The 14,699-nt window shown below is 44.2% G+C and overlaps 1 protein-coding gene across 2 annotated transcripts in view; it reads right to left on the minus strand.

Moving 5' to 3' along the window:
• The window catches only part of ST8SIA5 (ST8 alpha-N-acetyl-neuraminide alpha-2,8-sialyltransferase 5), a 341,938-nt gene that overhangs the window by 121,955 nt on the left and 205,284 nt on the right, over window positions 1-14,699 (minus strand). For both annotated transcript variants that reach the window (XM_069218874.1, XM_069218872.1), the window contains one exon: window positions 5,762-5,848. In XM_069218874.1, the coding sequence (XP_069074975.1) occupies window positions 5,762-5,848 (87 nt within the window). The remainder of the gene's footprint in view (window positions 1-5,761; window positions 5,849-14,699) is intronic.

The raw sequence follows: 14,699 nt of genomic DNA on the forward strand, positions 1-14,699 counted from the left end.
CTTCAGAAGCTTTGCAATTTTAAGAGTGCTGCATCCCTCTGCAAGATATCTCACTATTTTTGACTTTTCTGAGCCTGTCAAGTCCTTCTTTTGACCCATTTTGCCAAAGGAAAGGAAGTTGCCTAATAATTATGCACACCTGATATAGGGTGTTGATGTCATTAGACCACACCCCTTCTCATTACAGAGATGCACATCACCTAATATGCTTAATTGGTAGTAGGCTTTCGAGCCTATACAGCTTGGAGTAAGACAACATGCATAAAGAGGATGATGTGGTCAAAATACTCATTTGCCTAATAATTCTGCACTCCCTGTATATGGCTAGTTCTGGTGGAATGCTGCAGGAGTTCACACGTTCACCCCCTCTTTTGTCGGCTCTCAGTTTCAGATATGTTGATGACATCTAAATCATGTTGTAATGACACTGTGCCATCTGGAGATAATGTTAGGACAAATCAACCTGAAGTTAATCATTGGAGGAGAACAACTGAATTCCGGGAAAAAGTAGGTCCTCCTGGACCAGCGTTGAGAAGTCAATTTCCATTCTAGTCCATCGAGTAATGAATCTGAGCTACATTTCTGATTGCACTCTATCCCTGATCCTGCGGGTGAAAGTTGCTTGTACACGACAATGCTTTAAAAAAGTCTGTTTTCTTACTCAGTAACAGACAGGCTATCTCAGCAGTAGTAACCTTCACTGTTTCTAAAAACATCTACTGCACAACCAAAATACTGCAGTCAGTCAGGCAAAGGCCTTGAGTCCCTTGTTACCACTGCCATCTGTCAAATTTATTAACTGCCTGTGGAGAAGCAATCTCACTTTGAGTTATTGTGCTTCAGCTGGTAACCTATCAAACACACTGGACCACAACTGCTTACTAGCAAATCCAAACACTGTGTTCCATCTAGAAAATTTAAAAAACTTGTGTTTCCTGCAACTCAAACAAGAACTGGAGGTTCAACTTTCCCAGACGTCCACTCTGCCATTCGTGTAATTTCAAGTAAGTGATCTTAAGTCCCATACACAGTCACAATAACACTCTTCAAGAAACAGAACAAAAGCAGTAATCAGTAGCTGATGGCATGGGAGGTCCAAGTGCCTTTGGGCATGCGTGAATACCTATATAATGCCCTATGTCCCTATAAGCTGCATGTTGCTCATGCCTGCCATAAAACATTTAAACTAACTAATGGGAAATCTCATGTCCCACTCGCTGACCATTGGGCAGCCCTGGTACTTGCCCACAAGGCCTTGCTTTCTAATGACGATCTCCCACCTTGAAAGGCTACCCTCCCAACAGTTTACGCAGTATATTACGCAGTATATGGTGCCCAACCCCTATGCCCCTAGTGCTGGCCTGACATAGGGATGTCTAGAACTCTCATTAAAAAAAAAACACGTGATACTCATTTTTGCTACCTGCATTGGGCTTTGTTAGGTTCAACAACGGAATACACTGACAAGGTCCCCCTCCCCCTGCTGAGTTGTTGCAGTAAACTTGCATGTTAATGTTTACATACTCTGGCACACATCTGGATATTTTGCCTGCCCCTTTGACATGTCTAAATATGTTGATTGGGTTTAAGGCATCTGAGAATGTTTACTGCAAAGCAACGAGGAAGGGATGCATGTGGAGGTCGACTTAGGGTGAGAAAGTGGACAGAATTGGGTGGGAACAATTTTCCAGTCACTACATAGCACTTAAGGTAAGATCAGCATTATCACGACTACATCCAACAGATACCTCCTCAAAGCCTTTCTGGACCTGGCACGTCCACATATGAATATAAAATACCCTAATGGAAGAAAAGTAAACATGGACTCCTGACCACGGCTGGCACCCAGGGACTTGAACTGCTCTGCAAGGGTCAGGTGGGTGACCTCCTGTTTGCTTGATCCAAGACACACAAAATATAGAAGGACTCTTGACTCAAAGAGTTGTCAAGATGATCAAGCAGGACTGAATTCTACAGGAGCCCTGGTTGGAGGAAGAACTGGTGCCTAGATGCCTGCACTGAGGTCATGGGGCTAAAGCAGTGATCAGAAAGAACCTTTTAAAGCAGTTTGAGAAGAGTGGGCCTCAGTTACTTTTCCTGATCCACAATACCTAAAGAGGTGCTGAGGTTTGCTCAGGAAGGGTGCAAGGAAACCAGGTTTGTCCCTCTTACAGCTTTGTGCTGCGCTGAATATTGGTTCACTGGGACCCCACACTAAAGATACCTGGTCTCATGCCACCCTGCCTTGCCCAACTTCCAGCCTTGCGCTGTTCGTTGGATTTTGAGAATAAAAAAAAAATACTAATTCTAAAGGTAAAAGTTTGGACTTGGGCGAGGCAGCACATCTATCCCAATGGTGAAGCTACTTTGGAGCTACAAATGCAGCTTTGTGCCACTCTGAGCTTTTGCCACCAAAACCACAACCTTCAATAGTAGATCGAAGACAATGTGTCTGACTTCAAGAGTCCCTCGCTGGCTTCAGCCTTGGACCTTACCCCACTGGAGGACTTTGATTTCCAAAAAGCAGCGAAGTCAGAGGGAAAAGACTTTTCTTGAGGTGATTCTCGGCTCAATCATGGTTGGCCTGAAACCATGCCAAGGCCCATTCAACTGCAAGACTTCATATAATGCTGTACATTTTCAAGCCACATTTTGCTTTAACATTTCAAAAATGCATACACCAGTTTCTCTTACCCAATTTTAATCATTTTTATATTTTTTTGCTTATTAAATTTCTCTCTACTTTTCTCAATTGGTTTGGAAGTGTTATTATATTGTTTAAGTGAATTTGAAATTGTTGGTACTTCTTAAACGTAACACACGTTTGTCTGCAGAACTGAGTGCTGCTTGTGCCCTATCAACCATAGGTTGAAGAGAATTTCACTGAGATTAATGAGAAGAACTAACCTGGGTGTATTTATTCAGTTGTTAAGGGTATGCCGTTTCAATATTAATACCCACTTTTTGAGAGAATTCCTATGTAAATAGTAACTGCAGTGGAACAGCAAGTTGGTAAAAAGTCTAAAAGCCTGATTTAAAGTTTGGCGAAGGGTGTTACTCTGCCACAATGTGACAGATATCCTATCTGCCATACTACGATCACATTACAGCCTATGGGAATCGTAATACGGCGGATGGGATACCCGTCACGTTTGTGACGGAGTAACCTATCCACCAAACTCTAAATCAGGATATCATTTTCCAACACACAGCCTTGGTGAACAGTATTTCTTATTAGTGTTTGTGCCCCTCATTGACATCGCAGGGCAGTGGTCCTTGGAGCTTTAGCTAGACAGAGCACTTTGTGCATGGGAGCAGGAGAGACGTGTTGAGCCCTCCAGACCTTCCTACTTACTGCATGCTCCGCACTCCACTAATGTGGGAGATTTGCAACAGCCCTACTACCAGCAGCAGAGGCTCTACAATTAGGGTTTTCTCAGACTGTGCCCACAGAGAACCGTCTTCACACAGAATAGTCCTACTTTGAACACTGTTAGCTCTGAAAGCCACTTACTTCCATAATCTGAATCAAAGGCTTCAAGGGTCACTCCAGCCACTCCGAGCACCTTTGGTCATCTGCACACGAGATGCAACAATCTCAGATGGGACTCCTCATTTCCTCACAGCTTGCAAGGTTTCACATCTGTAGTTACCAGGAGTTATTACTTCAGTACAGTAAAGGTCCCGTTTGTACTTTCAAAGGCAGACAGAAGGTACATCTACCCCAGGGATGGATTCAGAATACTCATTTCCTATCTTAGAAGCAATATTATCCCCAGCAAGGACTCAAACAGGCAGTTCAAAGCTGGAGGATTAATGTTGAGCATTTTGTAGCAAAAGTTCGATTATTGATTACACCCCATTAAAAGCAACAACCATGCATCTTTTGAAAGGCGAATTACAATTCTATTTTCCCAGTCATTTAACTCTGGATTTAGAGCGTGTTATTTCAAACTGTACTCGTGTAGAAACTACAGTGGCGCCAAAAATGTATATTTATTTTTCCTAATAACAGTCACTATTACTGAGAGTTTTCAAAACACTCTCACACAGATTTAGCAATAGTTCTCTCTGAGCTCAAACAACATTCTATCTGTAGTTACTGCCATGAAGCTATTAGACTATGGGGGTGATTCTGATTCTGGCGGGCGGCGGAGGCCGCCCGCCAGAATTCCGCCCCCATTATACCGCTCCGCGGTCAGAAGACCGCGGAGGGTATTATGAGTTTTTCCCTGGGCTGGCGGGCGGTCTCCAAAAGACCGCCCGCCAGCCCAGGGAAAAACTCCCTTCCCACGAGGATGCCGGCTCGTAATCGAGCCGGCGGAGTGGGAAGGTGCGACGGGTGCAGTGGCACCCGTCGCGTATTTCAGTGTCTGCAAGGCAGACACTGAAATACTTTGCGGGGCCCTCTTACGGGGGCCCCTGCCGTGCCCATGCCATTGGCATGGGCACGGCAGGGGCCCCCAGGGGCCCTGCGACCCCCCCTACCGCCATCCTGTTCATGGCGGCTTTCCCGCCATGAACAGGATGGCGGTAGGGGGGGTCAGAATCATCATGGCGGCGGAGCGCGCTCCGCCGCCATGAAGGATTCCCCCGAGCAGCGGTAAGTCGGCGGGAGCCCGCCGACTTGCCGCTTCTGACCGCGGCTGAACCGCCGCGGTCAGAATGCTCGTGGGAGCACCGCCAGCCTGTTGGCGGTGCTCCCGTGGTCGGTGGCCCTGGCGGCCACCGGCCGCCAGGGTCAGAATGACCCCCTATATGATTATTGGTCATGGCTGGTACAAGGACAATCTACAGAGGAAAATGCTTCTGTTTTTCCAAGGCAAGCATAAACTTTGCATCGTGGTTCACCAGAGGTAGATGTTGCCTGATTTGACCAATGTAAGCCACTTCATTTGTTGGTGAATAACTAGCTGAGGTTCATGTGAAGTCCATGCCAGCTGTCTACCTAGAGGATCCTACTTGTGCAGAGAAGTTGTGCAGTAGAGGGCAACTATGTTTACAACTGAAATTCATGGGGAATGTCCACAAAACCACAAGCCTCAGTCCTCATCAGGGAAGAGCCTAACAGGAGGCAGGTGGATTTCCTAGACCTTTAACTACAGTAAAAATGATAATTTATCGAAAATCTTGATATTCTCGGTGAGCGTTTATGATAAAGACTACGAACCCTGTATGCAAACACATACCACATTCCTTACTGAAAACAAGACATCAGGAGGAGTGAAATATCCTTGGGAGATACCACCTCACCTGATTCTGAAGTTTTAACGAGATCTGGAATGCGCCCATTGAGACCAATTGTGTTCATCTCAAAAGTTTCCTCCTGATGGCAGCAGGGCCCAGAAACAGGTACCGTGTGCAGTACTGGAGGACCTTGTAATTCCAGTCTAGCACATTTTCCCACATTCCGGCTCGACTGCTCATGATGGCAGGCAAATGTAAGATAAACGGGTAGGGATCTCAATCCGAAACACGAAACAGGAAGGCATCCCTTGCCACAGTTACCACCACCTTAGTAACTGCTCCATTTTGTGTATTTTAACACATCAGAAAAGGGATCTGGATTTGAGGTAGCATATACCATCTCGCTTATAAAATAAAAGCCAAATGTAATCAATAAAACCAATTTCTCTCCTTCCCACAGCAGAGAGTCAGCTTTCTGCCACACTCCCAGCCATGCAGTTCCCACCTTTGATTTTACAATATACTGAAAAGATTCAATTTGGACGGTAATATAATTTGCATTGACCCTGCTTACTTGAATGCGTTGGCTTCTGTTGTGTTCATTTCCCATCTGCATACCTGCAGGCTCTTCCATCTTTCAAACAGCTCAGACTCTTTCACCCTGAAGAAAATATTTAATATTTAGTTAGTTACGTTTTTCAACATACTGTTTTGATACTCTCTTGGTTAACCTCTGTTTAAGGTCATTGACTGTTTGAATCTAACAACGGGAAAAATAAGAAATTCTAAACAACATCACAGCTAACCAGGACCCACAAGACAAAAGGACAGCTACGTGTATTGCGGTCTGTACAACCCTCCTACTCCTGCACAGGCAGAAGCCGGCAATAGTCGCAGGTGGGAAAACCTCTTATCTGACACCATCACTAAATGTGGGGACTGTTCTCAAACCATGGACAAGCATGCACACCTGACTTTGACAGGAGTATACCTTTGGCCGTTTCACTCAAGTTAAAAAATATTATGGCTTCTGGTGGACCACTTCATCAACTCATGTTAGGACTCAGTCTTCCTCCCTCAGCTTACATGGCATCTACAGACTCGGAACTCATACAGCAGAGTTATCCCTCAAGTTACACAGCATCTACGAACTAGAACTCATACAGCAGACTTATCCTGAAGGTTACATGGCATCTACAGACTCAGGACTCGTACAGCAGAGTTATCCCTGAGGTTACACTGCATCTACAGACTCAGAATTCATGCAGCGGAGCTATCCCTGAGGTTACATGACATCTGCAGACTCAGAATTTATATAGCAGGGTCATCCCTACGGGTACGTAACATCTATAGACTCAGGACCCATCCAGAAGAGTAATGCCCCAGGTTACACAGCATCCATAGACTCAGAACCTGTCCAGAAGAATGATTCATCGCGTTACACAGCATATATAGACTCTGAACTCATATAGCAGGGTCATTCCTCAAATTATGCACGATCTACAGACTTAGGACCCAACCAGATTTTTTTTCCTCGAGTACACAACATCTACAACCTCAGAACCCATACAACATAGTTATCCCTCAGGTTACACAGCATCTACAGACTCAGAACTCATACAGCAGTGCTGTCCCTGAGGTTACATAGCATCCACAGGCTCAGAACTCATATGACAGGGTCATCCCTAAGGGTATGCTGCATCTATAGACTCAGGACCCATCCAGAAGAGTTATTCCCCCGGTTACTCAGCATTCATAGACTCAGAACCTGTCCAGAAGAATGGTTCATCACGTTGCACAGCATCTACAGACTCTGAACTCATATAGCAGGGTCATTCCTCATGTTATTGTAGCATCTACAGTCTCAGAACCCATCAGGAAGATTTATTCCTCAGCTTACACAGCATCTACAGACTCAGAACTCATAAAGCATGGTCATCCCTCAGGTTAAGCCGCATCTACAGACTCAGAACTGAAACAGAAGCGTTATCCCTCAGATTATATGACATCTACAGACACATAACTCATACACAAACTCAGAATTTATACAGCAGAGCTATCCCTCGGGTTACAGAGTATCTATACACCCAGGAACTATCCAGAAGAGTTATTCCTCAGCTTACACAGCATCTATAGACTCAGAACTCATATAGCGTGGTCATCCCTCAGGTTACACCGCATCTACAGACTCAGAACTCAAACAGAAGCGCTATCCCTCAGATTATATGACATCTACAGACTCAGAACTCATACACAAACTCAGAACTCATACAGCAGAGCTATCCCTCGGGTTACAGTGTATCTATACACCCAGGAACTATCCAAAAGAGTTATCCCCCAGGTTACACAGCATCTACAGGCTCAGGCCAAAGACATCAGAACTTTTCCTCAGGTGACACTGAAGTTACAGGTCTGATTAATCTTGATAATGAGAAAGACTTGTAAGTGACAATGGGCCAGATGTACTAACATTAGGAATACCGATTTCCTAATTGTGGTTCTCTCCAAATCGCAGTTAGGAAATCGGTATTTTTAATGTATGAAACCCTTGAATTTCATTAGTGATTCCTAGTGGGTCGCAAATAGACCTACCTCATGCATATTAATGAGGTAGGTCACAATTTGCGATCCATTAGGAATCACAGCCATCACAGGTAGGTGGCCTGCTGAGGTCAGCAGACTGCCATGTCTGTGATTGCTTTTTATTAAAGCAATCTTTTTTTTATATGCAGCCTGTTTTCCTTAAAGGAAAACAGGATACGTTTAAAAAGAAAAAAATGAAACTTTGCACTTTCATTTTTTAAGATTAGGGAGTGGTACATGGGACAACTCCCTGCTCTGAAAAAATATTATTATTTACATTCTTAAAGGGGAAGGGGTTCCTTTGGGACCCCTTCCTCTTTGCGAATGATTACCACCACACTTCTGTAGTTGGCAGGTTTTTAATGTTTTGTGACCGGAATTCGGTCGCAAAACATTAATGCATAGCATTCCGATTCAGTATTTGGAAGGGATGCCCCTTTCAAATACCGAATCAGTATTTGCTCACAAATCCGTCCGTTTGCAACCAGAAAACAGCTTTATACATGTGGCCCATTGTTAGCCAGCGACAGGGCATCCCAGTTCTAGTTACAAAGTTCTAAGGGGACCACCAAGACACTCTAGTGGTAAATAGTGAAATGGCTAGAGCTATTATTAGCAGCAAAAATACAGTTTCAAAGTATTTTGTGAAAAAGGGAGCAATCATACACTATTTTAAATAAAGGCAGTAAGGAGTTCCACATTTTGACAGTGAGAGACGAGAATGCTCGTCTTCATAGCCAAGTGTGGCAGACACGAGGGCCCACCAACCAGGTGAAAGATTGAAAGACTATTGAAGTTTGATTTCTGTTAAAACATTTCTAAGAGAAGACTGGACATGCATATAGACACTTGGAAGTGATATGTTTTGTCATTGGGAGCCAATGAAGGGACGTTTGATGAGAAGAAATGTGGGTACATTTCTTTAGCCCTAGAATGAGTTGGGGGCATGATGATTTGCAATACCTGTAGTCTAATCAGGACAAACGTAGGGAGGCCTCAGTAAAGAAAGTTAGTATAATCAATGTAGGGGGAGGTCACTGTATGAATTACACTTCGAGTATGAGGTAGGAAGGAGGAGCAACATTTTTTAAAGGTAGGAAAAAGGTAACTTTGTTGATGTTGGTCTTTATTGACAGAAAGGAGTCAAATATGAAGTTTAGATTTCAAACATGGCCCACTAAATAAGGGAACGCAGCCATCATGGAGAATCACCAATATGTTACCCGTGAGTTCACTGGAGTGCAGCCAGATGGCAACCCTTACCAAGCACCTCTTTAAATGGTTCTGGCTAGCTACAGTCTATCACCCATGTGGCTAGTCTGCTGATTAAAGGCTGTATATAGAAAATAGGTCAAACCTTGCAATCTTATGAGACAAGCAAGCATGGCAACAAAAACGTTGAAGAATGTTGGGTGTAGGTATAGACCTGAACACACTGCACGGAAGGGTCTTAAAGATCCCGAGGATAGGTATTAGAAAGATAACTCGGCCTCATATAGACAGAAAGAAGCCATCCTAGGAAAGTGCATGATCTCTCTCCTGTCCCATTCAAGCAATCTAGGAGAACTGAAAGAAACATAGTATTTATGATTTCTTATATTAAGTAGGATGAGGACAGTCATGTCACTGTCTTCGAGATAAAAGACAGAGATGAGAAATAATTCTATGCTGTGTACAATTCTGAAAGCAGCTTGTGAGTTACCTAAGGATTTAGTCCCACATTATGATATTGGCGGTTAAAACCGCCTACCGCCGCAGCAACGGCCGCCAAAAGAAGGTCGCTGCAGCTACCAGCTGTCCGCTGTATTATGACCACAGCCGGATTTCTGCCGGAAGGATGGCGGAAATCCAGCTGTGGCCATGCCGGCGGATGGCGATAAGGTGGCGCTGCTGCCACCAGCAGCGCCACACCAGTAGACCGCCGCCAGCTGTATTATGACATATAATACGGCCTGGCGGTGTTCTGCTGGCAGACGCTGCTGGTGGCAGCAGCCCCATCCCGTCTCCTGCCAGAGGACCCCCTGAACACAGGTAAGTGGGTGCTCCAACAGGGGAGAGGGGTGTTCTGTGTGTGTGAATGTTTGTGTGTGCGTGGATGCAAATGTGTGTGTTTCATGTTGAATGTATGTGCATGTATGGAGGTGTAAGTGCGTGTATGTTGTATTCTGTGAATGCATGTCTGCGTGTATGTATGTAAGTGTATGTGGATGTGTGTGTGAATGGATGTATGCATGCATGGACGCATGTGGAAATGGGTGTGTGTATGCGTGTGTGTGTATGGGGGGCCTGAATGTAGGGTGGGTTTGAAGAGGAAGGGAGGTGGTGGGGGGTATCTGGCGAGGGGTGTGGGGGTGGGGAAGACCTCTATCAGTGACAGGGAAGGGATTCCCTGTCACTGATAGTGCCTACCGCCATGGTTTTCGCAGCGGTAAGGAAGCCACGGAAACCATGGCGGTAGGCGGGGTCATTATCCCCCAGGGCGGTACAGTGATGAGCGCCGGGCTGGGGATTGATATCTTCAGCCCAGCAGCTGTTACCGCTGTGGCGGTCAGTGTGGTACATTGGCGGTTTGGCTTCAGCCAAACCGCCTATGTCATAATATGGTGGAAAGTACCGCCAGCCTGTTGGCAGTACTTTTCACCATATTACCGTCGACCGCCAGGGTCATAATGAGGGCCTTAGAACTTTTGATGAAATAAGAGATCTGGTCATTGACCAGGCTTTCAGTAGTTTTGGAGGGGGATGACAGAATTGGTGACAGGGAGGTAGTTAGAAAGTATTAAAGGGTAAGCCATTGTCTTAATCACAAGACAAAGGACTAAATTGTTAGACATTCTTTTTGGCATTACAGTTTCATCCCATGTCCCTCAGGTTTGATAGTTCATGTTTAGTCCTCATATATCAGAGCTATAGCTCACGTTGCACAGGTTTGTACAGTTTCGTCTGTTTCATTCTTGGCAAATAACAGGAATTCTATCTTGGTAGGGTTGAGCTTAAGATAGGTGCTGGCCATCCAGGTCTGGATGAGGTGCAAGCAGTGTTTGAGGCATTGGCTGTCTGAAGCAGAGGAGACTTTCAAGTTGAGTTGTGTATCGTTGACATATTGGTGAATCTTGATGCTGTTAAGTGTGAGCAGAGCACCAACCGACACCTTGTAAATGTTGAAGATGACAGGGGACAGGATGGATTTTACCAGTGATATGGAACTTTTGGAACCTTGAGGTGCCCATGTGAACAAACCAGTGTCAGTTGGAAAGATAGAAAGAGAACCTGTGAAGAACACTGCTGGTGAATCCCATTTGAGACTCTAGGGTGTGTAGGAAGATGGGATGGTTGTCAGTGTCAAAGGCAGCTGAGAGGTCCAGCAATATTAGAAGGCAAGGATCATCTTAATCGATGGCCAGAACAGCATTGTCTACGATGTATATGGGAGCAGTTTTAGTGCTGTAACATGCACTGAAGGCAGACAGGAGATGGTTAGCATTAATGTGATCATGGAGTTGAACATCAACTGCTTTTTCAATAATGTTGCTGAAAAATAGTAGATAAGTGGTGGGCTGCTAGTTGAAGATTATCAGTGTCCAGAGTAGGCTTCGATAAGAGTTGGAGGATCTGGCCCATCTTGAGAGCTTCTGGGGAGATGCTGGGAGTGAGAAGTCATTGACAATAGTGAGTAGGGTTAAGAGTGGGGTTAAGAGAGCATATCTAGAGAGAGCTGTGATGAAGGATGAGGGTAAAACATCATTTGCATGGGAAGTTGCTTTGAGTGAGTTACGTATGTCAGTGAGAGCTGCAAGAAATAGGACTTTGATGGAATTCTACGGAAAGAGGTATACATAAGAGATGAAGCACGCTTTGTGTTTTTAATGAGCTGTTGGATCTTCTGTTTATTTGCACAACAAAGGAGGTTGATGGTTTAGCACTTTTTGGATGGACTGAGGAATAGGTGGATCCAGCAGGGCATTGATGTAGTGCTTCACTGTCTTGAAAAGTGCTCTGCTTCTGTTGATGGCTGCAGTGGTTTTATAGAAATTTGCTTTGGCTGATGTGACGTGCTGTGTTTGCCTTGGTTGATGTGATGAGCTGTGTGTTGCGCAGATTACAGTATCACTACAGTATTATAAGATCACCAGGAGTTCTGTCTTTCTTCCATTTCCTTTACTGTCAGCGGATGGATCATTTATGGTCAACAAGGTCTTTAAAGTACCAGGGTGCTGAAGGCTTTGGCTTCTACTTGTGTGTTTTAATTGGGGTAGCATATTTACATAGTTTCCTAAACAAATCTCATAGCCACAGGCATCATACATCTTTAAGGAAATGGAGATGTCACATTCTTTAGAATCAAACAATGTAGAGATCCCTCTGGTCACGCAAATGTCACAGGTTTGGGTTTTAGGCAGCTATCGATTGGGTTACATAAGCTTAAGAGAATAAGGGCCAGATGTACAATCCTTTTTGCACGTCGCAAACAGCGAATTTCGCTGTTTGCGACGTGCAAAAAGCACATCGCAATGCCCAATCCCCGTTTTGCGAGTCGGTAACCTAGTTACCGACTCGCAAAACGGGACTGCGAGTCGCAATTAGGAAGGGGTGTTCCCCTTCCTAATTGCGAGTCGCAGCGCGATGCTGTATTGCTTTGTGACCGCGAACGCGGTCGCAAAGCAATCACAGTTACCACCAGTGTCACACTGGTGGTCACCCATTCGCAAATGGAAGGGGTCCCCATGGGACCCCTTCCCCTTTGTGAATGGCATGGAAAACATTTTTTCAGAGCAGGCAGTAGTCCTATGGACCATTGCCTGCTCTGAAAAAATGAAACAACAACGTTTCATTTGTTCATTTTGTAATGCATCTCGTTTTCCTTTAAGGAGAACGGGCTGCATTACAACAACAAAAAAACTGCTTTATTTAAAAGCAGTCACAGACATGGTGGTCTGCTGTCTCCAGCAGGCCACCATCCCTGTGAGTTCCGCCACTCGCAAGGGGGTCGCAAATTGCGACCCACCTCATTAATATTAATGAGGTGGGCCTTTGCGACCCCCTTGCGAGTCGCAGATGGTGTCAGGGACACCATCCTACATTCTTGATTGCGACTCGCAAATTACGAGTCGCAATTCAGACATTTTGTACATCTGGCCCTAAATTCCTCAGATGGATGCAGAAATATAACAATGTATAAACATACAGTGCCTTTCTTGCAAGAAGAAAAAGAACACTGACTAAATTATGTTTCCATAGAAATGTGGAAGGTAAAAGAAAAACTTTAATCGAGTAAGACTCCAGTAGAAGTTGGACAATACTTAGGCCTTGTGAGAGCAAAAGGTGTGGAATATGCCCTCAATCCCAGGAAAAATAGTTTGAGTACAAAGCAAGGTTGTGAACTAGCTCACAAACCTATACCTGTTTGCATACCAGGCAGCCTTTATCATGGCTAGGGTTGCAATGACTAGGGTTGCAATTTATAGAAAGGTGGAAGCGTGGCAGAGTCAAAGTTTGTAATTGATTTCACAGAAAAACATATTTGTAGATCAGGAATCCTGAGAATCCATTTCACACAAACTGTTTAATTGAAAATGTAAAAATGAATGGCAGTTATCATTTTGTAGAAAGCAATCCATAAAATGTTTTTTAATTGCCTTTTTAATGTAAAGGTGTAAATGCCATTAATCTTTAGGATGGTTTTTATCTATGTATCTTATACAAGATTTGTGTGGATCTGTTTTCCCTTCACATCAATTTTTTTACAACATGATGTTTATCAATTTTTATGAATTGCAGTTCCTTGTGGGTTATTTTCTGAACCCCTTTCCTTGTTTCCAAGGCCATTTCATCTGCCACATTCTTTTGCCCTATCACCTTCTCCTTCACCCCGTTGAAACTTTTATTTGGGTGGGGGACAGCCTCAACACCCATCTCCACCCATTTCTTCTCTTAACCTTTTTGTTAACTTACCTCCATCTACCTTTGTCTCCTTACCTTTCTTTCAACCTATAATGTTAACACTATGTTCCACAAAAAAGATCAAGCAAGGGGTCCACAATTTGCCAGTCTTTTATGTAAATAAATATATATATACCTGTTTGGAGAGGGGGTTTATTTTTGACAAAGCTCTATTTTTAATAGTTTTCCCACTAAATAGGTTTTCTATAACATAAGTACTCAGATATGAGTTTCTATTATTTTCTTTTCCTCTGAATTTACATACTAAAAGCAGTGCTTAATTTCAGGCAATTTTTGCAGGTGTGGCCCACCGGCACTCATTTTTTGGCAGCAACACTTATTTTTCCTTATTCGACTTTGACCCAGAGCAAGAGGGAGAAGAAAACAAAAGAGAAAGACTGAAAAACAGTGACAAAACAGAGAATCAGGGAAGAAAAAGAATCTGTAAAAGTTAGATAAAATGTCTGGGAGTGTCAGGTGTAAATAAAAGAGGCATGAGGTGGAAATCAACAGTTATTGAGGAGGCCTCATTATCTGGTAACTACAATATTCACTATTGCCACACGCCAGCTTCTTAGCAAAACTTGGGCACAGCACTTATTCTCATACAAATTAAGCACTGACCATAGGCATCAAAGGTCACTTCATGTGGGCTGGAGAATTCCATGCGCAGTAGCATTAGGGTGCTTTGGTCATGTTGTTGCCAAGTTTCCACTGTGCAAGGTGGTATGTCATGCACAATGTGTACTGGAGGAGGTTGAGGGGGTGCTTACATCCAATTACCACGGCGCATATCTAAAAACCATGTGCAGGAGGTAAAAGGATTTCAGGAGGTTGGGTAGAGATGGTAGAACAATTGGGTGCAGGCTATAGCTGAAGCACCCACTTCCAATCTGCACAGCCAAATGCCACGCACAGCAGAAGATGGGAGCAGGGGGACCAATATCCCCCACCATCCACCTGGAGACAATAAAAAAGCCAAAGCTCAA

The sequence above is a fragment of the Pleurodeles waltl genome, chromosome 1_1 (assembly GCF_031143425.1).
Source record: "Pleurodeles waltl isolate 20211129_DDA chromosome 1_1, aPleWal1.hap1.20221129, whole genome shotgun sequence".
Taxonomy (NCBI): domain Eukaryota; kingdom Metazoa; phylum Chordata; class Amphibia; order Caudata; family Salamandridae; genus Pleurodeles; species Pleurodeles waltl.